Genomic DNA, 23,105 nt, shown 5'->3' with positions numbered 1-23,105 from the left:
GTCGGCGCAGGCGGTCAGCCACTGTGTGAAGTTGCGGGCTGCTTCGTTGGGGTCCGTTGTGTTGGCGGGTGGGCTCTGGCTGAGGGAGGTGTTGAGCTGGTCTGCGGTGATCTTGCTCCAATTCCTGTGAGGTACCTGTTGTGGGTGGTGGTGGGTCGTGGATCTTTTGAAGCTGAAGTGGACGCAGCTGTGGTCGGTCCAGTGGAGTCCGGTGGCGTGGCTGAAGGTGATGTACTTGCTGGAAGAGAAGACGGGATCAAGCGTGTGGCCGGCATAGTGGGTGGGGGTGTTGACCAGTTGCTTGAGTCCGAGGTTGGCGAGGTTTTCCAGCAGGGCGGTGGTGTTGCGGTCCTTGTTGTTCTCCAGGTGGAAGTTGAGGTCCCCGAGGAGGATGTAGTCGGTGGAGGGGAGGGCGTGCGGGCTGATGAAGTCTGTGATGTCTTCGCTGAATTGTGTGCGTGGTCCCGGGGGTCTGTAGACAAGGGTGCCTCTGAGGGTCGTCTTAGGGTCGGTGTGAATCTGGAAGTGGAGATGTTCGGCTGCGGCGAAGGAGTCGTTGGCGTCGGTCGTGATGCGGATGGTGTTCCTGTGGACGATGGCGATGCCACCTCCGGTCTGGTTGATGCGGTCCCTCTTGATGATCTTGTACCCGTCCGGGATGGCGATGGCGATGTCGGGTGCAGAGGAGGCGTTCATCCAGGTTTCCGTGAGAAAGGCGACGTCCGGTGATGTAGCGTCGAGGAGGTTCCAGAGTTCCACGGCGTGTCTGTGGACGGAGCGGGTGTTGATCAGGATGCACTTGAGGTGGTTGCTGCTGGTGTTTGTCTTGGCGGGTGCGGGGCAGGTTCGGAGGCAGGTGAACTTGCAGGTGCAGCAGGTGAAGGGTCCGTGGGTGCGTCTCGGGGTGGCTCGGCAACAGGCGTGGGTCCGGCCGGCATTGAGTGCGTTGAGAGTGGCGGCGTCGTAGGTCAGTCGGGTCGTCTTGCCTCGGCGGAGAGGGCCAGGGGTCCTGGCGCGGTCCAGGCGCGGACGGGCGCAGACGGTCTTACCTTTGGCGCACCTTCGGCGCTCAATCGGCGCTCCCGCTGCGCGCTTCCGCTGCGCGGTCGCTCTAGGGGCGTCATAAGTAAGGAGCCGGGAGGGAGGAGCAGCTGGGTGGCGGGAGCGGGGCGGCAAATGGAATCACAGGGGGGCGGGCCGCAGGGAGGCAGCGGCGGGAAATTCCAAGAAGCAGCGGGCAGCGGGAAATTCCCAGGAGCAGCGGGAAATTCCCAGGAGCAGCGGGAAATTCCCAGGAGCAGCGGGCAGCGAGCGAAGGAATCTGCAGGCAGGAGGCGGCAAAGGCAGGCAGGAGCGGCAGCAGTGAGTGGGGCGACCAAGCCCTGTGGAGGGCTGAGCGGTCACACTCTGTGGTCCTCTACGGTCCCCTTAAGTAAGGAGCCGGGAGGGAGGAGCAGCTGGGTGGCGGGAGCGGGGCGGCGAATGGAATCACAGGGGGGCGGGGCCGCAGGGAGGCAGCGGCGGGAAATTCCAAGAAGCAGCGGGAAATTCCCAGAAGCAGCGGGAAATTCCCAGGAGCAGCGGGCAGCGAGCGAAGGAATCTGCAGGCAGGAGGCGGCAAAGGCAGGCAGGAGCGGCAGCAGTGAGTGGGGCGACCAAGCCCTGTGGAGGGCTGAGCGGTCACCTCAGTTAACTGTGTTAAATGCATTCAGATATGCTTCCAAAAAGCTAAACGCACTCTAACAGTTTCCCCAAAAGCACACTCAACGCGCAAAATTGGGGCATCCGTGGCATTCCTAGGAACATTCCCCTCGAAGAGTTATGTAAGGCGCTACATGGTCTACCATACACACTTTCACTAAACACTACTGTGTAGATGGTGAAGCAAAGCAGCAAGCTGCTGTGGGCCAGGCTGTACTTAAAACTATTTTCCAAACTGCTGCAGCTGGTACAGGTGACCACCGCTAGAAGAGATACTGCTATACAGTCTATGCAAAGATATGAATTCAGCAGCCCACATGCCTCGAACGGAATATGCTACTTACCAGTATGCATCTGTTCTTGGCATGTAGGGCTGCTGACATTCATATCGCCCACCCTCCTCCCCGGTGCCTGTCACAGCTGCAGTACTTTTCTACATACATTTACATGGACATCTCTTACTTTTCTATACTCCATCTCTGCCACAATGACGAAAAACAATCTGAGGATGGAGAAGATGCCCATGCGCACTGTAGTCCAGGGGAGGAGTCACCTATCTTGTGATACTTCGAAGACTCTTCCAGGACAACAAGGTGCAATCATCCAGACCCAACACTAGGAGGCGATCTATGCAAAGATATGAAGTCAGCAGCCCTACATGCTAAGAACAGATGCATACTGGTAAGTAGCATATTCCTTATTGCTCCGAGGAACAAACCCCACAATGATCCTAACCAATTTAAATTTAAATTACTCTTTAACCTCCAAAATCTGTGACCTCAAAAACATTCTTACTCATTGAGAGCAGTTACCCATGAAAACAGTATCCTCCAAACCTGGATAAAGGAAGCCTATCTTAGCATTAATCAATACCTCCTTCACTCTAAAGTTCTTCACATCAGCTTCAGGTTATCTTACTCTGCTTTGAAAGCCTAGGCTTCATATAGGAGACCTCAGAAACTGCAGCATAATTATTTTCCTCACGTTCCTTGGTAACAAATGCAGCGTAATCACTCACCTTAGCAGCATCCTTGCAAGAGTATCTTCCTTTCAGGTGCAACCTCATGTAGACAAACACAATCACTTACATTCTAATAATCCGGATACTACAGCTTCAAAATGGCAACAATTATTGTGAAGGGGGATGCCCTCTCCATTTCTGAAAAGTGTTGTCTCTGCAATCTTCAATGTCATTTTCTGTTGATGCAGTAATGCACATTTTCAGCACACAGATGGGCATAGATGCACACGAGGTTGACTGGGTTATTAGCAGAATGCCTAAAGACTCCATTTACCTCTTTCCCATTCCCCAATGAACTCCAAGCTATAAATTGACCCCACAAGGCGATTTGAGAATCCTCCTTGTCAACCTCCGAATCCACACATATGTTTATACACCAATGACACATCACTCTTCCTTAATCTTTCACCAGTCATCTTCTTTCGCAATTCGCATCAGATCATTAATTTAGATTCATACTTGAGCTCAACACCACCAAAACAGAATTTGCCTTCACAAAAGCACAGCATATGCACACATATCTCACAGCTGTGAACATTCAAAGGGTCTCCTCCTCAAGTGGCATCGTTCCCAAGTTTTTTTGCAGTGTAAAAGTACACATTACAAACGTAGACCAAGCTTTTTTTTCAGATTACTCTTTGCTTCTGGAAATATTTCATTTTTTCAATATTTTCAAACGTTTCCATGGTTATAATCTAGTTTCTCGTGCGATATCCTGTTGTCCTCAGTAGCCCTCACTTGGAACTGTATCTGATAAAGGCAAACATATCTGAAATAAATCTAGAAATACAAAACAGCAAAGTTTAGACCTTGTAAAATAGGTAGGCTGAAGAAGCATTTTGGTGATGACCCTCATGAAGTATGTATCTATTTACGTTATAGGTAGCTCAACACTTTCTTAAAGATTTTTTACTTTGCAAAACATTCTTTTTGAAGACCCTTGGAGATGGGCAGAAGAGATTCTTTTTCTTCCCCTCTAAATGAAGGGTTGCCCATTGCTGAGGCTAGGAATTTTTAATGCTTCCTTTGCATAGAACATCTTTATGAAAAGGCAAGTGTCTTAAAAGTAAATTGATCATGGTGAAGAAAAGTTGAACATGAATACAAGGAGATGATGGACGGAGCGCTGAACCTTTTCAGACACTCACCTCCAGTCGCAGATCTAGATTGAATCCATCATCGTTCTTTAGCTCACTACGCCACCTCATTTCAGACCCAGCTAATGCAAATCAGTCTTGACCCTGTCCCTCATGGGAACAGTCCAGCCCATATTGCCAAGCCAGGTCTTCCCTGAACCATAAACAAGCATCCTGGGACCTGTTTTGAGGTAACACACTTCATCAGCCAGGCTAGCTTGAACCCAGTGGCAAAGTGAGCAAGGGACCCACGTCTGGGCATACCATTCCCACATAGGGCGACAAAAGCAAAAGAAACAATTGATGGACAGAATGCTGAACATTTCAAACATTCACCCCAACTCAGGGAGTACATGGCTTGGCAGTTGGGCTGGACTGTTCCCATGAGGCACAAGGTCAGGACTGATTTGCATATGGCCAGGTCTAAACTGGGGTGGCATGGTGACCAAAAGAATGATGGATTTAACCCAGATCTATTGACTGGGGGTGAATGTTTTGATTTGTTCTGCATTCTGTCCATCAATTTTGTGTCTTTTGCTTTGTCGCCCTATGTGCACTGGGTATGCCCAGACTGGGTCCTGGGCTCACTGTGCCACCGGATTCAAGCTAGCCTGGCTGATGAGGGATGATATCCCGAAACGGGTCCTAGGATACTTGTGTCCGGTCCAAGGACTTGACAGTTCGGGCTGGACTGTTCCCATGAGGCACATGGTCAGATCTTTTGACTGGGGGTGAATGTTTTGATTTGTTCTGCATTCTGTCCATCAATTTTGTGTCTTTTGATGAAAAGTTGAAAGGCTCTGACGTTCCTCGGGTCAGCAAATCATACCTAAGGCTAGACCTTGCTGATGAAACACTCGTAATTTCTGCCCACAGATTCCCTCCTTTTGACACTTAAAAAAATAGGGAAAAAATATTTTATGCCTTCTTTGTCGATTGACTTATTAGTGACACAAGTTATCCAGCTATCTGCAGACTGGTTGACAAACATGATTTTTCTATCCAGTGAGCAATCACTCTCCCAACTTACCATATTTCACTACTTTTTATGGAGTTTTGCAAAGTCGTTTTTCAAACACCACCATTGATAGAAAATGCCTCATCCATTCATGTTATCACCGAAAATCCTATACTTCCAAGCCATTCTCTGACACCAAACTCTTGCTGGTCTTTCGAAAAAATCCTGGCGTCAAAAAAGGATAAGGCTGCCCTGTGTAGGTCCAGTATTTCCAGCTGGCTATGTTGGATTTCTTCAACACAATACTTGTGCCCTTTAGGCCACTCCCCAAAGGTGAGCCAGATCCTGGAGGTTTGATGTCTCTGATGACTCTGACCTGAACGTTATGTGACCCCCTCTCCTACGAAGAAGTATGAGGTCTCAGCAGCCTGCCTAGTCACGGTCGCCTCTTTAATCGGGACCTCCTTCGGTGATGACAAAAAAGCCATCCTCAGAGCTGATTATGGCATTACTCTTGAAGCCTGAAAAGTTAGCTGAGATTATCCAAGTATCAAAAGAGAAAGGTAAAGTATGTTTTGATGACAAATTCTTTGCTGAATACTAGCTAAGTGATACACTAGGATGGAGGAATTGTTTGGCTGTGATTCTGATGCCTTTGTAATGCCTGATTGGTAGCAGTGTCAAGAAATTACCAAAGGCTGTGCCTGTTAAAGAAAGGAAGAAGCATTCCTCTGTATGCCGGCCAGAATGTTTCAGAATTCTACACGCAATTCATGGCTGAGCGTATGTGTTTACAGGACTGCTCCAGTGTGTCTACAACTCATGGGCACACCGGCAGCCATCGAGGGTAGTGGTGGGCCTCTGGAATCCAGCTAGGAATGAAAGATGAACAGCTTTGGCTTCTTCTTCATATACAAGACAAACTATATGATTTTCTGGAAAGGATCGTGAACAAGTCTCCTAATCAGCCTTTCCCAAGATGGTAGTCTGTTCATAGGATGTTATTTGAGGTTCCCACTCTAAGATCAAGACTGTCTCTCTTCCAGTTTGAATCATACATGAAAGACGTAGTTACGAAAGGAAGAGGCTTTGCAGCACATTTGCTCCCTTATGTTTTTTTACACAAGTTTTTCTCCTGGGTACACTTTTTACCTCAGAGTTGTTTTGCTTCTAGTAGTTTGGCCGGTTTCTGGATCCTCTGGAAGTCTTGCTTGGCTCTTTTTTACTTCCTGATGTCAGGCGTCCGGTGCCTTGATAATTTATTCAGTACTAAGTATTTTTCTCTTGTCGAGAGTGACAAGATTGCCTTGGAGGTGTTACCCCCTCAAAGGAGTTTCCCTCTTAAGGAGACCCTTTGATACTTTTTGTTTTGTTCTTTTATGCAGGGTGGTGCAGTTGCCACTGGGATGAGTGGCTCTTTCCTCAGGCATTCAAAAAGGGGACTTAAAAGCGTTCTAATTGTCCAGTCCTTGACCTAATTAAGGATTATGTACTCAGAAAATAACTCCAGACCAATAGCCTCCTCCTCCTCACTATAACACTGATGCTGGCGTAAATCTTGATTTACAAAAACTCCTGTGGTTTTCAACATTTTGAGGTGGATTTTTTGTGACCGGGCAGATGCTGTCATTTAATCAGCCTTTAAAAGAACTTGTCATGGATGCATGGGAGAAACCATTTTAGTAGCAAGCTATCCACAGACAGTACAGAGTGGCCGCAGTTTCAAACTTCAAAATTTGGTAGTTAAAAATAAATCAATGAATCAAACAATGACTCCTGAAAAAGCGACAGACTGTTGTGAACTAAGTGTCATAATTATTAACAATGAAGTATAATGAAATATTGATTAGATAAATGTTGATGGATTATTCCATTATTTTAAAATTTAGGTTAACAAAAATAAATAGAATATTGTTTTATCAATACTGTGCAAATGATGCTTGTGTTATATTGATGAAGTCTGTGAACGTGTACTCCTTGGCACTGGTCGAAGGACCCCTTTCAGCTCACAATGACTCTCCTTCACGTCTTGGTTCTTACCTCACTCCAATGCTATGGATGACCTCATAGAAGCAGCACTGGACACAGTGAAGGCTTCTTCTTAGAGGATCGAGGATATTAAGATTCCAATGTTTGTGACTCTGACACAGATCCTGGCTCAGGACATCTTTTTTCTGTGGGTCTCATGCATTTTGTTAATGCCACCCTTCAGTGGTGCCTGACAAAAGAGTGACTCCAAAAACGAAGGAGTTTCTCGGCTTCGGTGCAGATACTAGTCATTAAACTAAAATCTTCGCTAGTAGATAGACCTCTGTAAATCTGTGGTTGGTTGTCCCTTCAACCCTTCACTGGCACAGACTATTGTGGTCACAGCTTTCCATGCCATGCTGGGGTGCTTAGCAGGTTGATATGATGGCTTTTAGTGTACATTGGAACAGTGGGTGCACATAAACGTGCTAATGCTGTGGGTGGTTCACCTTGCCATGAAGGCATTCCTCCCTTTTGTCTCTGTGAGCACCATTCAGATTCTGTCAGACTACACCACCACTGTCTAGGCAGGGTACTGTGGTGGTGTAAACCCTTTGTTCAAAGACAATGTGTCTGTGGCAGTGGATGCATCAACAAATAATTTAGCTGCTCACTGCCTCCTTCTGCTGGATGACTATGAGTGGGAACTACACCCTGAAGTGACAGAGGTGATCTTCTTCATGTTACTGGGTCCCTACAAGGATCTCTTTGCTACAGCCCAGAACAGGAGGTGTCCATAGTTTGTGCCATACCATTCACTTTGAATTCGTCTCTGGGGCAAACCTTCGGGTTCTGCTATTTACAGTGTCTGCTATGTGCATTTCACCTTTTCTACGTATGCTGAAAGCCCTGAGGACTTAGCACAACTAATCACCCCAGATTTAGGAAAGGAATATCTGGTATGCCAATGTGTTGGCACTCTGCATTTGGCCACCTCTTTCTCTCCTGCACAAAGGGGACCTACTCTTGTAGCAGAACATTCAGGTCCTCCACCCCAAGTCCCAAACTCTGTGGATGCACATGTGAAAATTGTCTAGTACCAGGTAGCATCCTTTTGAGGAAGAGACCATCTAAATTCTTCTGATAAGATTTCTGAGCAGAGGATGTTCACCTACCTGTGTCCTGTGAACAGGCCGGTTCCCTCCCGAAATAGCAGAGCTATAAGGTGTTTACTGACCTGCAAGTCATTCCTTTTACAGTAAGGTCAAACAAAAATTCAACTGATGAATTGTGTCAGACCTCGTGGGATCCAAGTGGCCTCGCTCACACCTATCAAGCCATATTTTCTAAGTTGATCTATATCTTTTGACTGTCTTCACCTCCCAAGCTCTCTGGATGAGTTTCTCAGCATTTTCTAATAAGCCTGGGGTTTTCCACTGTCCCCTGTAATTCTCCAGACCATCATACGTAGACTGCCTCCCACCACCATGTGGCGCTGAAATACTTCTGGATTCCGCAGACTTTGATGATAGTGGAGGAGACGGATTGGAGTATCCCAGGAAGGTTCCAGAAGGTCTGAATACTTGAGATCATCAAATTGGGGTAACATTCACTGCATCAGCCATTTGTCATCTTCCTTGAACCAATATATGACGTTACAACACAAATAATTACACCTCATGCTTTTACAGTGTAGTTTTTACATCACAACTACCATTAATTCGCCTGGTTTTACAACGCATGCCATTACAACACATTTTTAAAAACTACCATTACAATGCATTCCATTACAACTTATACCATTACAACGCATAATACCTTTAGGGCAACAGTAGGGTAAGTGATGGATAGTGTAGGGGTAACAATTACTATTCCCACTCCAGTGAGTGCAACAGTAGGGTAAGAGTTGGATATTGTAGGGGTAAAAATTACTATTCCCACTCCAGTGAGTGCAACAATAGGGAAAGTGTTGGATGGTGTAGGGGTAAAAATTACTATTCCCATCTACCCCAAAACACATACCCACCGTAAAACTAAAAAATCCCCATTACTTACCTTATAATGCGTTGTAATGGCATGCATTGTAATGATATGCCTTGTAGTGACTTGCGTTGTAATAGAATGTGTTGTAATGGCATGCGATGTGAAGGCAGTTGCGTTGTAAAAGCAGTGCGATGTAAAGACTGCGTTGTAATGGATGTTTCCCTCCTTGAACTGATGTTCTTGTGATCATGGCAAAGGGAGAAAATGTGCATCTCTTCTCATGGTTCCTGTTCTGTAAGAAGTTGTCTGTTGTTTCTGAGTTTGGCCTCAATCTAAAGTATTTGTTGATTGATGATCCAGGATTGATGCAAAGAGATCGACCAAAAAAAGTCCACATTCTTGATTTAGGACACAAAATACTTCTGGGGCCAATTTCCACAAACTTGAGTTCTGAAAAGTTCTTGAGTTTTAGTCCGCTGCAGTATTTGTTTCCCTGGGGAGGTATTTTGTCGTCACTGCCACTTAATTGTCCAGGCAAAAGTGCCAGAAGTCCTTGGATATTTCGGTCAAAATCTTCAACTGTGTTCCGCCCAGGTAGTTTTTATACTTCACAGAGGGGAGGTAGTCCATTTTGAGTAGTACACAATATTCCGCTCTCTTTATGATCCAGCATTTCAATGCAAAGTACTCAGACAGACCATCTAGGCAGTTGAGGTGCAACTTGGGTTCCTGATATGAACAAATTCCTCCTAAAGATGATCCTTAACATCTAGTGCCCTAGGCTGTTTTGCTGGCATTGGATTAGATGATCAGGTCCTGGTCTGACCCAAAAATGTCCCTCCTGTTCCATGGCTCCATATGGGGTGGCCATCATCAAATCTTTTTCTTGGTTTCTTCTGAGAGCAGTACCAATTTCGAATAGAAGGCCCCCATCTCAAATAAGAGGCTTTCAACTTCTGAATGGCTCTGTAGTCGAGGGGCGCTGGAAAGATTTCTTATTTTGCAGATGATAGTAGACCCACTTATTCTTATGTTCTGATCAGGGTTTGGAGAGTGTCCTCCTCAATACCTAGCAAATTCTGGCCATCTTCCTGGACTGGAGGCTTAGATTAGCTTGACTGAGTCTGACGAATCTCTGGAAGGTTACTGTGTGAGGGGGGCTCATTCTGTGACTCCTCCATGATGATGATATGGTCTAGATTCTGGCACCGGCTTCAGGACCTTGGTGACACACTACGGCACCAATGAAAGGCTGAATATAAAGGATTTGAATTCGAAGACCTGTTTTCTCTATGTGAATTGCAAGAACCTTGCAGGAACATGTGGTGTGAATATAGGGATCACAAGGTATGCGTCCTTGAGGTGAAGACGTGCCAGCCAATCTCCCAGATGCAGAATATCTCTAAGGAGATGAATGCCCTCCGCTCTGAGGTGGTGATTTACTAGCCACTCGTTAAATTCTCTGACATTTATTACCAGAAAGAGATTACTGACAAAATCCCTTAGGTTTATGTAAGATCTTGGGATGGTGTCTTACCCTTCCAGTTCTGCTGTGTGTTGAGCTCTGAGGAGCAATTCTTCCTCTGAAATGACCAAGGAACATTGAAGAGTGACCTCTTTGGAGAGCTGTATAATTCTGTGTGGAAACCCATGACGGTCTGGAGTATCCAGGCATCTGATGTTAACATTCTCTCATTGAGGAGCTTAGCTAGTCTGCCCCCACCTTTTACATAGCACGAAAGGGGATGCACTTTCCAGGGTAGTTTACTCTGTAGGTCATGCCAATAGGTTACCCATCGCTGTCTCTGCTCCTCTAGAGGAAAGAAGTCTCCAAATCTCGTCCAGTATTGCAATCTTTCTTAATATAATGCCTCTCTTAAAATATTATCTTCGGAAAGCATGGCTATAAGATCAGCTGGCTAAGCACCCTCTGTCTCTGTGGCCTCCAGAAAAGACCTTTTTGATAGATTGCTGGGCCTTATCCAAGCAATTGAAAGTGGATTCGAAAGGTGATAAATGGTCTCTGAGGAGGCCCTCGCAGGCATCTACCCCTCGTTCATAGAAATCCATACCCTCTAAGTCGGGATCCATCTTTATGAGGAATCATAGTTTGGAGACTGAGTTCCTTCTGGAAAGGAGAACAGATTGCCAGAACTCCCTGTGCCCTAAAACATATGAGCCCTTGTTAGGGAGACCCTCAGTAGGAAAGTAGTTCTAGGCCAGAAGTTGGTCAAAACCGTCCCCCTTGGGTTGGATTTTATGGGACTCTTGGTCTTTGCTTTGGAAGATGTCAAAGGTGGCCTCAGTGGCTCTGAGGATTCCGAAGGTCCTAAATAATCTTACCTCCATTTGAAGGGTTTGATTGTAATGTCTTCCTCTCTAGAGGAACTAATGCATTATAGACAGCATTTTTAACTGAAGCGTCAACGAACTCTGCAAGATGATCATCCCGTGGGATGAATTCAGCCTCCTCCTCTCACAAATATGAGATCCAGCCCCCATGCATTATCGTTAATGTTCTGCCATGGGCAGGGAACTGGTGCTGAGAGAGGCACAAAAAAGCAGCCAAGTCTAGTATTAGGACGGATGTATGACGTTACAACGCAGGCTATTACAACGCCTGCCTTTACAACGCGGTTTTTACATCGCAAACCTTTACAATGCATAGCGCTTAGAGGTGCTGGATAGTGAAAAGTTTAATTTTCTATTCCAACTCCAGTCCCCGTGGACACTAGGGAAGGTGTTGGATAGAAAATTAAACTTATTCCCTATCCTAGAGCGCCCCCAGCGCAATGCGTTTTAATGGTTTGCGTTGTAATGACCGCGTTGTAATGGTAGTGCATTGTAAAAGTTTTGTTGTAAAGGTTGTTCACCATTAGGACCCGAGGGTATAAAGGTTAGTAAATGCTTTTGGTTATGGGTACCGAAGTGAAGAAGGAGTTAGTACATGGGCTAACCACATTAACATTGGAAAAAAATATGTTTCTCACGGTCAAGCCAAGGTGAAATGAGAAGTACTTATCTGCACCTGGAGCGGTCAAGAAGGGGCCACAGGACGCAAATTTGACTCTTCAAGGGATAGGAGACCGAGGATTGGCTGGAACTGATGCTTTCTTTACCAGTGTTTTTGGGAAATGTGATTTGTGTTTTAGTTTAATGTCAGGTGTTGCTGGAGAAAATAAAGAAGAAAGTAATGCATAATCCCTGTTCCTGGTCCTGACATAGAACTCAGAAGTTTGTGAAACAGTGCTGATGATGGGATGAATCCCTTTTCTGTGCCTACATTTGTCCCAGTTGGAGTGTTTTACAGATTCCTATTCAACCCGCCATTCTTCTCTTGATGAGGAATTGTACTTATGATGTGATTGTGCTTTGTAATATAAAAGATGGGCACTGGAGGGTTGGAATTCAAACTTCATCACTACATTTCTGGAATACAGCCCCAGAGTGAGCTAGATAAGTTGTGTAGGTTTCTATGTTAAATAAGTATCTTTGATATTGCCATGATAAAGTTAAATAGGAAGTCGAGTCTGACAGTGAGTTATCCAAATGCTCATGAACCAATGAAGAAAATCAATGTTGGTGAACTTTAGTTGCGGCTAAGTAACTTCTTACTAAATATTTACTCTGACTCTGTGACATCAGCGGTGTAACAGCAACAGTGTGGGTCAACAGAGCTCTCCAGGGTGCCTGTGACAAAGTAGCAACATATGGCAGTCCCTGACAAAATGGATGTATAATATATAGCATTAGGATCTTGCTTCAGTACAGCAAAGGATACTACATCCAGAGTCTAAAAGGCAAGGTCCTACTTCTGAGGTATAATACTGGTGATTGGGATAGAAAGATAGAGATGCCTTGTTCCTGGTGTCTGCTGTCTGTTATATGCTGTCCAGTTTGTTCTGGCATTGCATCCAGGTGATGTAGTTTAGTGGTCAAAGTACATGGCCTCCAACGTCATTTGTCTCAGACGGCACAATTCTCACAGGGCTGGAATCTGAGGCTATAAATATTAACAAACTCATCTGCTATTGTGTATCTGACAAGACTTTTTACTAACTCTGTAAAGCTCGAGGCATAGTAAGAAAAGCTACTGTTTGCTTATATTGAAAACTGTAATTGTAATTGTTTTACTGTATTGATGCAACGAGGGCAATTTGTGGAAAATGGAGAAAATAAATAACTGGCTGCGCTCAAGGATCTACTGTACTTTATAAAGAAAAAACACAATTCACAGTCTGAAATGGGCTTGCCCTCTTTCACAGGCAATTAAAAGAAAATGTGTATATTCTGTAAAGGCTCTCAAATTCCACAAGCGGCTTGAGGCAGGATTCTGCCTCACATCTTAAGTCCAGGTCCTCCTTTTGGATTTGAAGACTAGTGTTTTTGTATACAGCATCTAATTCATGTGGTTATTTCTTTGGTTACTGTTTCTATGACCTAATATTGAGATGTCACTGGACTATTGCCAGAAGCTCCCCAAACATAGATGTCATTAGTCATTCTCAGATTTTACAAACACAATCTCCTTATTTCCCTATACTACATTCTAAATTAAAACTCAGAAGAAGAGATTGTCTTATGATTAAACATCTGCATTCCCTCAATGCAGCATCCAGAACAATCTGTGTCTGTGGTGTGTGATTATTATAATTCATGTTCACACTGCCAAACATGTTTTGCCTCTTTGAAATGTATGATAGCATCCTGTTTTCTTTGGTGATACAGCCATGATACTCCTGTGTGTATCTCTAAAATGTTTGGTTAACTCTTTTTCAGGCTGAGATATTTGGTAAAGTTCTTCAGAGTGAGGAGTATGAAGAAGTGGAGGACAAAACTGTGATGGCCATGGGCATCTTACATACAATCGATACTATACTCAGTGTTGTTGAGGACCACAAAGAGGTTGGAGTCTAGTCTATTTACACATGAACCTTGTGGTGTGTAGTGTGTAAACTATTAAATTAAAGGTTTTGCTTAATATATGATTTTCAATATCGAAATAGATTTTCAGTTATTATTCTCTCAACCAAAGTTTGTTTATGTGTTAATTCAGAACTGGCAGGTTATCAGAGAATATTTGCCTCAACTGTTTTCCATAGATAACTGTTCCTATTGAAATTCACTTCTAGTATTGCATTCAGAATTTAGTTACAAAATATAATGCAAGCTAGTTTCTTACAAGAAATGACAACTTTGTCCTGGGCTATCCCTAAAAGTTGATGGTTTTGAACCATTTTTGATCTACCATCTAGTTCTCTGTCAATGCAGCATGAAGTTGTGACGACATTTCTTCAGGGTTTGCTTAAGTGGAAGGAAGCAAGAGAGATTATTGTTTAATTTAGATTGACTCTGGCTCTTTTAAATCACTTGTTGCCTGGGTAACAAGAGAGATTGACTCTTAAGATCCTGAAGAATAGTGTACACTTCTGCCTCAGTCTATATTACAGACGTGAAAGCAGAAAGTAATATCACAACTCCAAAGAGTTGTGAGACAAATATTACAAGGCCTTCGCATGGCTTCCTGCGGCTTGAGCCAGTACTCGCTTATTTCTGAATTATATTCTCCATCTACCTCTACTCTTTAACGCTAAATTGCACTCTCCTTCTGCCTCAGTACTTCGTGGCCTAGTGAAGTCACAGAGTGCCTTATAAATTATCAATCATTCGTTATAACTTGCCACTCATATCTCCGATTATTTTCATTTAATTTCTTAGCTCGCTGCCGCTGAGAAATATAGATATTATTGTTACCTTTTTGATTAGGGACCATATGGCTTTTGTGAAGGTTTCATTAAGGATTCTGTAATTTTAAAGTCACTTCTAATTGTTTAGCAGTTTGATGGCAAGCTGGCAGTAGTACTTAAACTTTTTTGCTTTGCTTTCCAGATATCGCAGCAGTTGGAGGGGATTTGTTTGCAGATCGTTGGCATTGTTTTACAGAAGCACGTAATAGGTATCCAGAAAATCTGCTATGTATTGTTTTTGTGTAATTCCGTGGAAACCACCCAATGAAATGTTTTGGGTACTAGTATTCGAAATATACTGTCTATTGGGCTTGGCAAGGATTGAATACGTTATTTTGCTTATTCATGATAGATTGTTCTGCCTGAAGATTTCTCATCTCTTTAATCTCCTTCAGATGCCTGACTTCATCTTGAAAAATTTACATTAACTCTCTTGCATCTGCAGATGGTGCCCTGGTGCAAGGTCGGCTTTAACACCTCCTGAGATGTGACATCACTGAGTCATATTTGGTGCCACCCAGCACTCTGACTTCAGTTCCTTTTTTTCCACGCCCTTTGACGTAGACCTGTCTGAAGTTTTCCTCTACTCTAAAGGATTTTGATATAGGCCCTGCTTTTTGTTCTTTGAGCTTCTGTTCAGTCTCTCACTGTTTTAAAAAATATATATTTTTATTAACGTTTTTAAAACATCACAACAAACAAAGTTGTACAACACCATAATCGCCGGCAGGCTGAACACAGAGTTAGAACAGCAGTATTCTGTTAACGTAATAGAGGTGCAGTTAGTGGCCATAACAGTATCACCATGTCCAGCAAAAGAAAAACACCACATTAGATAGAGCCAATGAGCCCTCAGGAGCGAAATACCCACAGTACAATAGGAGCGGATTGATACCCCTCCTCCCCCTCCACTGAATATAGCAATCATGCACTTTTCTCTGGGTCCCCCACACACAACAGGGGGGAATGGAAATAGCAATGAGGCAGAAAGAATTGGATGCCACAAAGGGGCCTCAGCCTGTTTCCTTGACGTCCAAGGCCGGTGAGCTGTCAGAAGCGGATCCATCTAGAATCACCCAGCCCAGCCCCCATGATCCATTCGCAGGCATTTTTTATTTTTTATTTTTTTTATTTTTAATTATTGCTCAAGACAGTTTGTTTTGGTTATACACAGCATATAGCCTACAACTCACAGGGGCCGGCAGCATGAGTCGGTGTTCAAAGGAAGTATGGGCGAGATGACAGCCATTTAGCCGACAACCCTGGGGTCCGGCGGCGTATTGGGAATAGAGCATGTAGACATAACGTAATACTCAGCATGGTAAATAAGTAGGCCAATAGATTTTCCTTTTTCTTTATACAGTAGTGCAGGTATATCAATGTATCTCCGACATCTGCATCAGATGAGCGACAATCTATATCCACAAGGAGTATCAGGCGACAGTTGTGATCGGTGAGTATTGTGTGGACAGACAACAGTGGGTGTAAACATCTTGCGCTGGGGATACCGCTATGTCATGAACAGGTGTGCAATGGTATAGCTCACTAAGGCAGGGGAGCAGGTTCGTGTAGGCGGTTGCGCTAGGTTATGGCTGTCGCGGTCAAGACTGTGACGCCAGATGGCCTAATGTGTGTGGATCCCTCTAGTGGCAAACACGTGAGTGAGTACGCCAGAGGTAAAGGGTGGCACTCGGGTGCGGCTCCTGATGTCGGGAGGGGGCACTTGCCGTGGCTTGTATTCCAAGTGTGCAGGAGGTTGTAACATGTTATCGTAGCAGGCGTGTGTTGTGGCAATAGTCACGTGACATCCTTTGGTATCGTCACGGCATATAGAATGTCTTTGTCTATAGCAGTAAAATGCCCGGTCGGGGAACGTGACCGGTGATTGAACTAAGACATGAACCAATACAAAAAAATGGAACAATAAAGGGTGGGAGGTACGAGAGCGTTAACGCCTGTTAGCGTGGTATGGGGGTGGGGGGGGTCTCCGCAGTCTTAGCAAGGAGGACGGTGATCACGGGGCGGGGCGCAGCGGGGCGACTCCCGCGGGCACGAGGGGAGTCCAAATAGGGGTCCCCACAGTATGTGTGGTCAGGACAGTGGGCATGTATTGAGGGGGGGTATGGGCAGGACTCAGTGTGTAGGGGACGTTGTAGGGTGTAGGTAGGAAGTCCGGTTGTCATTAGCGGCGGGGCCCGTGATATAGGCAAGCAGGAACGAGGATATAGGTGTGAATATGGCGCGATTCAAGCGCATGCAGAGTCGATGAAAACCAGGAGCCTTAGCGTCGGCAGGAGTGTGCCGCCGGACAGAGAGGGGGTGGGGGTGGGGGGGGGGGAGGGGCGTATTGCAGTGTTTTCCCAATGTCTCCCATCAGCGCGGTAACAGTGGGTCGGTGTATCTCAAGCTATCTCTAGCGCCTGGCAGGCTTGTTGAAAGGTTTTAAGGAGGTCGTCCCAGAGCTGTGCAATGGGGAACTTCCGGAGACCCGCAGTTTCCTCCCGGAGGAGCACCGCACTCTCCGCTCTTGCCCAGTTGATGAAGGACGTGCGCCAGTGTCTGATGTGCCGGGGTTGCTAGCTTTCCAATGTTTGGTAAGTAAGCGTTTGGCTGTGATAAGACCCATATCCCAAAATGGTGTTGGTACTTTGTTCAGTTTCGTGCGCTTGTAGAGCCCTAGGATACAGGCTTCCCATGTACGCGGCACGCGCTCGTCAGTGCATTGTGTGAGTAATGTTGTGACATCGTCCCAGTACGTTTGAACGTTGGGGCAGTGCCAGAGCATATGTAAGAGGTCCCCAAACCACCAAAGAGAAGCATTGGCAGGCTGCGTCTGTAGTGGAAAAATATTTGTTAATTTTGTCAGGTGTGAGATAGGCTCGATGCAGGATGTAAAATTGGATGAGTTTAAAACGGGGGTTACGTGGGACGTTAGTCGGCCCCATCAATATCATCGCCCACTCCTTGTCAGTCCAGTCCCTTCCTCTGTCCGCCGCCCACTTCTCCCTTAGCGGCAAGGTGGAAGGCTGCGTGTGGGTCAGCAGGGCTTGCGCTAGCCAGTGTATTACATGGGAGCCATTGCCCATGACATGCAGATACTGCATAAATGTATGCATCGTCAGCTCCTCCGACACATCGCCCCAAGAGGCGGTCAGTGTGTGTAGTATGGACGCATGCAGAAGGAATTGTCCTGCTGGGAGGTCCATGTTTGCAGCGAGGTTCGCCAAAGAAAGCAGCGCGCCGTCAGCGTAGAGGTCGCCCAACGTCTCCACCCCCGCCCGTGTCCAGCTGGTCAGCTGGGCCTCCGTCAACACTCCCGCCGCTCCCGGGGCGCCCAGCAGAGGGAGTATCGGGGCATAGGGCGTCGTTGCCCGAGTAAGCCCCAGGCATCGGAGGAAGCACTTGCGTGCCACCGCTAGGTGCAATTGAGAAGGGCCAGCGGGTCGAGCCAGAGGGTGGAATAATGCGCAAATCTGTGTTTGGGTCCAGAGAGCGGTATCCGAGGCAGTGTCACCTAGGTTTTTCCCACAGAGCCATCCCGAAACCCACTGTAGCTGTGCCGCTAGGTAATACAGCTCCATGTTGGGGACCGCCAGGCCTCCGGAGTCAGTGGTCATATATAGCTTAGTCAGTGCCACCCGGGGCCTGCCTGTGTTCCAGACAAGGCCGCGAATGAGGACCTCAAGGTCCCGGAACACTTTATTGGGGACATACGTCGGGATATTGGAGAAGTAATACAAGAGCCGTGGTAGGACTTTCATCTTTACCAGTGTCACACGACTAGGCGCACATTGAGGGGCAGGGTCCTCCAAAAGCCGATTTGGGCACGAATGGAAGCAATCGCTCTCATCAAGTTTCCCTCCAAAACATCCGTTGGGTTTCGATAGATATTGATTCCGAGGTATCGGAATGTAGTGGGGTACCATTGCAGCCTGTCTCCACCGAGTCGGATGTCGCATTCAGGCGTGTCTGGGCTGAAGGAGTAGGCCCCTGATTTGAACCAGTTGACCCGCAATCCCGACATGTGCTCGAAAGTTCGGAAAATGTCGGCTAGGAATTCTGGGACATTGGTCAGGCCCCTGACATATAAGAGCAGGTCGTCTGCGTACAGTGAGACCACATGAAGGCCATCTGCCAGTGGAATTCCCCACTCATTTCCTTGCGTTCGGAGGATCGTGGCTAGGGGTTCCATGGCCAGGGAGAACAGCAAGGGCGATAGGGGGCAGCCCTGTCTGGTGCCTCTCCGCACTCGGATAGTGTCAGAAAGCAGCTTGCCGGTGCGGTAGAGTAGGTCAACCATGGTCTCGTAGCCGCCTCCCAGCTTGAGCTTCCCCATGACCGCCCCCAGGTACGGCCATTCGACTGAGTCGAACGCTTTCTCGAGGTACACTAGACACCCTGCTCGAGGCCAATGCCGAGCGGCGTATTCCTGTATGCGGAACAAACGGCGTATATTATATGAGGTGTGGCGTGCTGGATGATCCATTCGCAGGCATGCTAACAAGATGGTATGCCATGCAGGTAAAATTGGCACCTTACTTACCCCTGAGCCTCCTCTCTGTATATCCCCTCCCTTTCGCAATGTGCCCATTTCATCAACTCTAGCCACCAGCGGTATATATCAGGACCCCGGACGGACTTCTAGCTCATAGTCAGTTGCCTGCGGGTGAGGATCAATGCCAGATCTGGAAACCTATCTGTAACCTTCCTAGCCGCCATTCGTTCATGTAGACCGAGCAAGCAGAGCTGGGGACGCAGAGGATATTCTCTGTCCATGTTCCTTTGAACCTCCCAGAGGTCTGTCTTCCACTAGGCTAGGGCAATAGGAGCTTGCAAGACCAGACCATGTAAAAAAGTCTGCTGCCTCGGTGGCACACCGGGATGCACACCGGGGGGCACTCAGAGGGTGCGTACGGGAATATAGCGTGTATGAGCCAGGGAGTCAAATAGGCCAGATGCAGAATAAATATTGAATGCGTTTGCCGCGGGCATGTCTAGACTTTTTAGAACTAGAATCTAGTACCTTCTGCCTAGAGGAGTCAGGGACAAACATCCCCAGATCCTCCTCCCAACGTAACAGGAGGGTCGTGAGTGCCGGCCACGCCCCCTCCAACAAAGCCCTATAAAGTAATGTGCCCGCTTTCATCCAACCTGTAAGAAGGAAAAGATGTTTAGACCTTAATGCTCGAGAAGTTCCACAATGCCGGCCCACCACCATTCCCTTATTTTGCGAGTTAGGTCTCATAGGTCTCACGGAGGTCCGAGAAGGGACACAATTCCCCCCACAAAAAGATCGCCAAGGACATCAGTCCCTGCCGCTAGCCAATCATGAAGTCCGAACACCTCCCTGGGCGCCCCCAACGCCGAATCACCAGAAGAGGAAGTTCTCGGGTTTACAGGGTTTACTTCCAGGTCCACCGTAAGGTTTGAGCCCAAACATAACTTGCAGTCCTAATCAGGATATTGGAGGCCTGTACTCTGGAAGCAGGTGTTGGTTTCAGTAGAATACCCTCGAGACAGTCTTTGGAAGGAGAACCACTCACCAGCTTCCACACTATTTCACAAAGAGGCCCACTAATAAGCCACCCACTGAAGCTGTGCTGCAAAGAAATATAATTCCAGGTCAGGTGCCACCCGGCCCCCCTCAGCCATAGCAAATCAACTTCCAGAGGGCTGCACAGTGACGCGTGGGGCCCCAATAAAGTGATAGCAGCAAACCATCCAGCGCCCGAAAGAATTTTTGAGGCAGCTCATGTGGGAGGGCTGCAAACAAAAAATGGAGACGTGCCAATATAATCATCTTTGAAACAGCCACCTGGTCACTCACTAATAAAGTTAATTTAGTCCAGAAGGCAACAGAGTGGCGCAGCTCAGCCAACACCTGACCGATGTTCCCCTTGTACAACAATGCCGTAGAGCAGTAAACAGCCACAGCAAGGTCCCGAACTGTACTTTGCTCCCATCGCAATGTTGGAGACCTAGTGATAGGATTGCTCACAACCACCCTCTCCAACTCCAGGGATAAACATACAACTTGTCCCAATTGACCTATAGTCCTGAATTGCCCCTAAACTGCGATTAACGCTGCTACCACCTCCCAGAGGTCAATGTCCCTCCCTCCAAGATATGATAACATATCATCTGCGTACAGAGAAAGGTGTGTGCAATCAGATGTAATGCCCCAGCAAACCATGCAAGCAAATGGTTATATGGCCAACGCAAACAACAGAGGTGATTGTACAACCTTGTTGAGTGCCCCGTTCCACCGCAAAGTCCTCCATAATCAAAATACCAGTATGGATCCTGGCTAGGGGATCAGTGTAGCGCAGCTTCCTTCATGTGATGAACGATAATTCCAGGCCCATGCCAAGCAACGTAGCATATAGTAACTCCCAACGAAGAAAGAAATGCCTTCCTAATATCCACCAAGAAGACCAGTGCCTCCGCGGGAGCTGATCCCAACGGTCTAACGCCGTCTTCAGCCCGGCTTGCTTGAATCCAGTGGCAAAGTGAGCAAGGGACTCACGTCTGAGCATACCCTGCCACACTTATGGCGGCCAAAAGCGGTACAAAAGGGGGGTGGTGATGGACGGAGCATCTGAACCAATCAAACACTCACACCCAGTCAAAAGATCTGGGTTTAATCCATCACCGTTCTTTAGCCCACTCTGCCACCCCAGTTCAGACATGGCTATATGCAAATAAGTCTGACCCTGTGCCTCATGGGAACAGTCCAGCCCGAACTGCCAAGCCATGCCTTCCCTGGACCGGAAACAAGCTCCCCCCCCCTTTTGTACCGCTTTTGGCCGCCATAATTGTGGCAGAGTATGCTCAGGCGAGAGTCCCTTGCTCACTTTGCCACTGGATTCAAGCAAGCCGGGCTGAAGACGGCTGTTATGCCAGAAACCGGTCCTCGGAAGCTTGTTTCCGGTCCAGGGAAGGCATGGCTTGGCAGTTCGGGCTGGACTGTTCCCATGAGGCACAGGGTCAGACTGATTTGCATATAGCCATGTCTGAACTGGGGTGGCAAAGTGGGCTAAAGAACGGTGATGGATTCAACCCAGATCTTTTGACTAAGTGTGAGTGTTTGATTGGTTCGGATGCTCCGTCCATCACCTCCCCCTTTTGTACCGCTTTTGGCCGCCATAAGTGTGGCAGGGTATGCTCAGACGTGAGTCCCTTGCTCACTTTGCCACTGGATTCAAGCAAGCCGGGCTGAAGATGGCTGTAATGCCAGAAACCGGTCCTCGGAAGCTTGTTTCCGGTCCAGGGAAGGCATGGCTTGGCAGTTCGGGCTGGACTGTTCCCATGAGGCACAGGGTCAGACTGATTTGCATATAGCCATGCCTGAACTGGGGTGGCAGAGTGGGCTAAAGAACGGTGATGGATTAAACCCAGAGCTTTTGACTGGGTGTGAGTGTTTGATTGGTTCAGATGCTCCGTCCATCACCACCCCCGTTTTGTACCGCTTTTGGCCGCCATAAGTGTGGCAGGGTATGCTCAGACGTGAGTCTCTTGCTCACTTTGCCACTGGATTCAAGCAAGCCGGGCTGAAGATGGCTGTAATGCCAGAAACCGGTCCTCGGAAGCTGGTTTCCGGTCCAGGGAAGGCATGGCTTGGCAGTTTGGGCTGGACTGTTCCCATGAGGCACAGGGTCAGACTGATTTGCATATAGCCATGTCTGAACTGGGGTGGCAGAGTGGGCTAAAGAACGGTGATGGATTAAACCCAGATCTTTTGACTGGGTGTGAGTGTTTGATTGGTTCAGATGCTCCGTCCATCACCACCCCTGTTTTGTACCGCTTTTGGCCGCCATAAGTGTGGCAGGGTATGCTCAGACGTGAGTCCCTTGCTCACTTTGCCACTGGATTCAAGCAAGCCGGGCTGAAGACGGCTGTAATGCCAGAAACCGGCCCTCGGAAGCTTGTTTCCGGTCCAGGGAAGGCATGGCTTGGCAGTCCGGGCTGGACTGTTCCCATGAGGCACAGGGTCAGACTGATTTGCATATAGCCATGTCTGAACTGGGGTGGCAGAGTGGGCTAAAGAACGGTGATGGATTAAACCCAGATCTTTTGACTGGGTGTGAGTGTTTGATTGGTTCAGATGCTCCGTCCATCACCACCCCCCTTTTGTACCGCTTTTGGCCGCCATAAGTGTGGCAGGGTATGCTCAGACGTGAGTCCCTTGCTCACTTTGCCACTGGATTCAAGCAAGCCGGGCTGAAGATGGCTGTAATGCCAGAAACCGGTCCTCGGAAGCTTGTTTCCGGTCCAGGGAAGGCATGGCTTGGCATTTCGGGCTGGACTGTTCCCATGAGGCACAGGGTCAGACTGATTTGCATATAGCCATGTCTGAACTGGGGTGGCAGAGTGGGCTAAAGAACGGTGATGGATTAAACCCAGATCTTTTGACTGGGTGTGAGTGTTTGATTGGTTCAGATTATCCGTCCATCACCACCCCCCTTTTGTACCGCTTTTGGCCGCCATAAGTGTGGCAGGGTATGCTCAGACGTGAGTCCCTTGCTCACTTTGCCACTGGATTCAAGCAAGCCGGGCTGAAGACTGCTGTTATGCCAGAAACCGGTCTTCGG

The 23,105-nt window shown here is 47.2% G+C and overlaps 1 protein-coding gene across 1 annotated transcript in view; it reads left to right on the top strand.

Annotated features, from left to right (window-relative positions):
* Nucleotides 1-23,105, top strand: part of IPO8 (importin 8) — a 737,162-nt gene that overhangs the window by 400,412 nt on the left and 313,645 nt on the right. The window contains exons 16-17 of the mRNA XM_078673765.1: nt 13,547-13,672; nt 14,657-14,723. Coding sequence (XP_078529891.1) covers nt 13,547-13,672; nt 14,657-14,723 — 193 coding nt within the window. The remainder of the gene's footprint in view (nt 1-13,546; nt 13,673-14,656; nt 14,724-23,105) is intronic.

Source organism: Lissotriton helveticus, chromosome 1_1, assembly GCF_964261635.1.
Source record: "Lissotriton helveticus chromosome 1_1, aLisHel1.1, whole genome shotgun sequence".
NCBI classification, from domain to species: domain Eukaryota; kingdom Metazoa; phylum Chordata; class Amphibia; order Caudata; family Salamandridae; genus Lissotriton; species Lissotriton helveticus.
The sequence above is the reverse complement of the archived record's forward strand: the minus strand, read 5'-3'. Positions and strand labels throughout refer to the sequence as shown.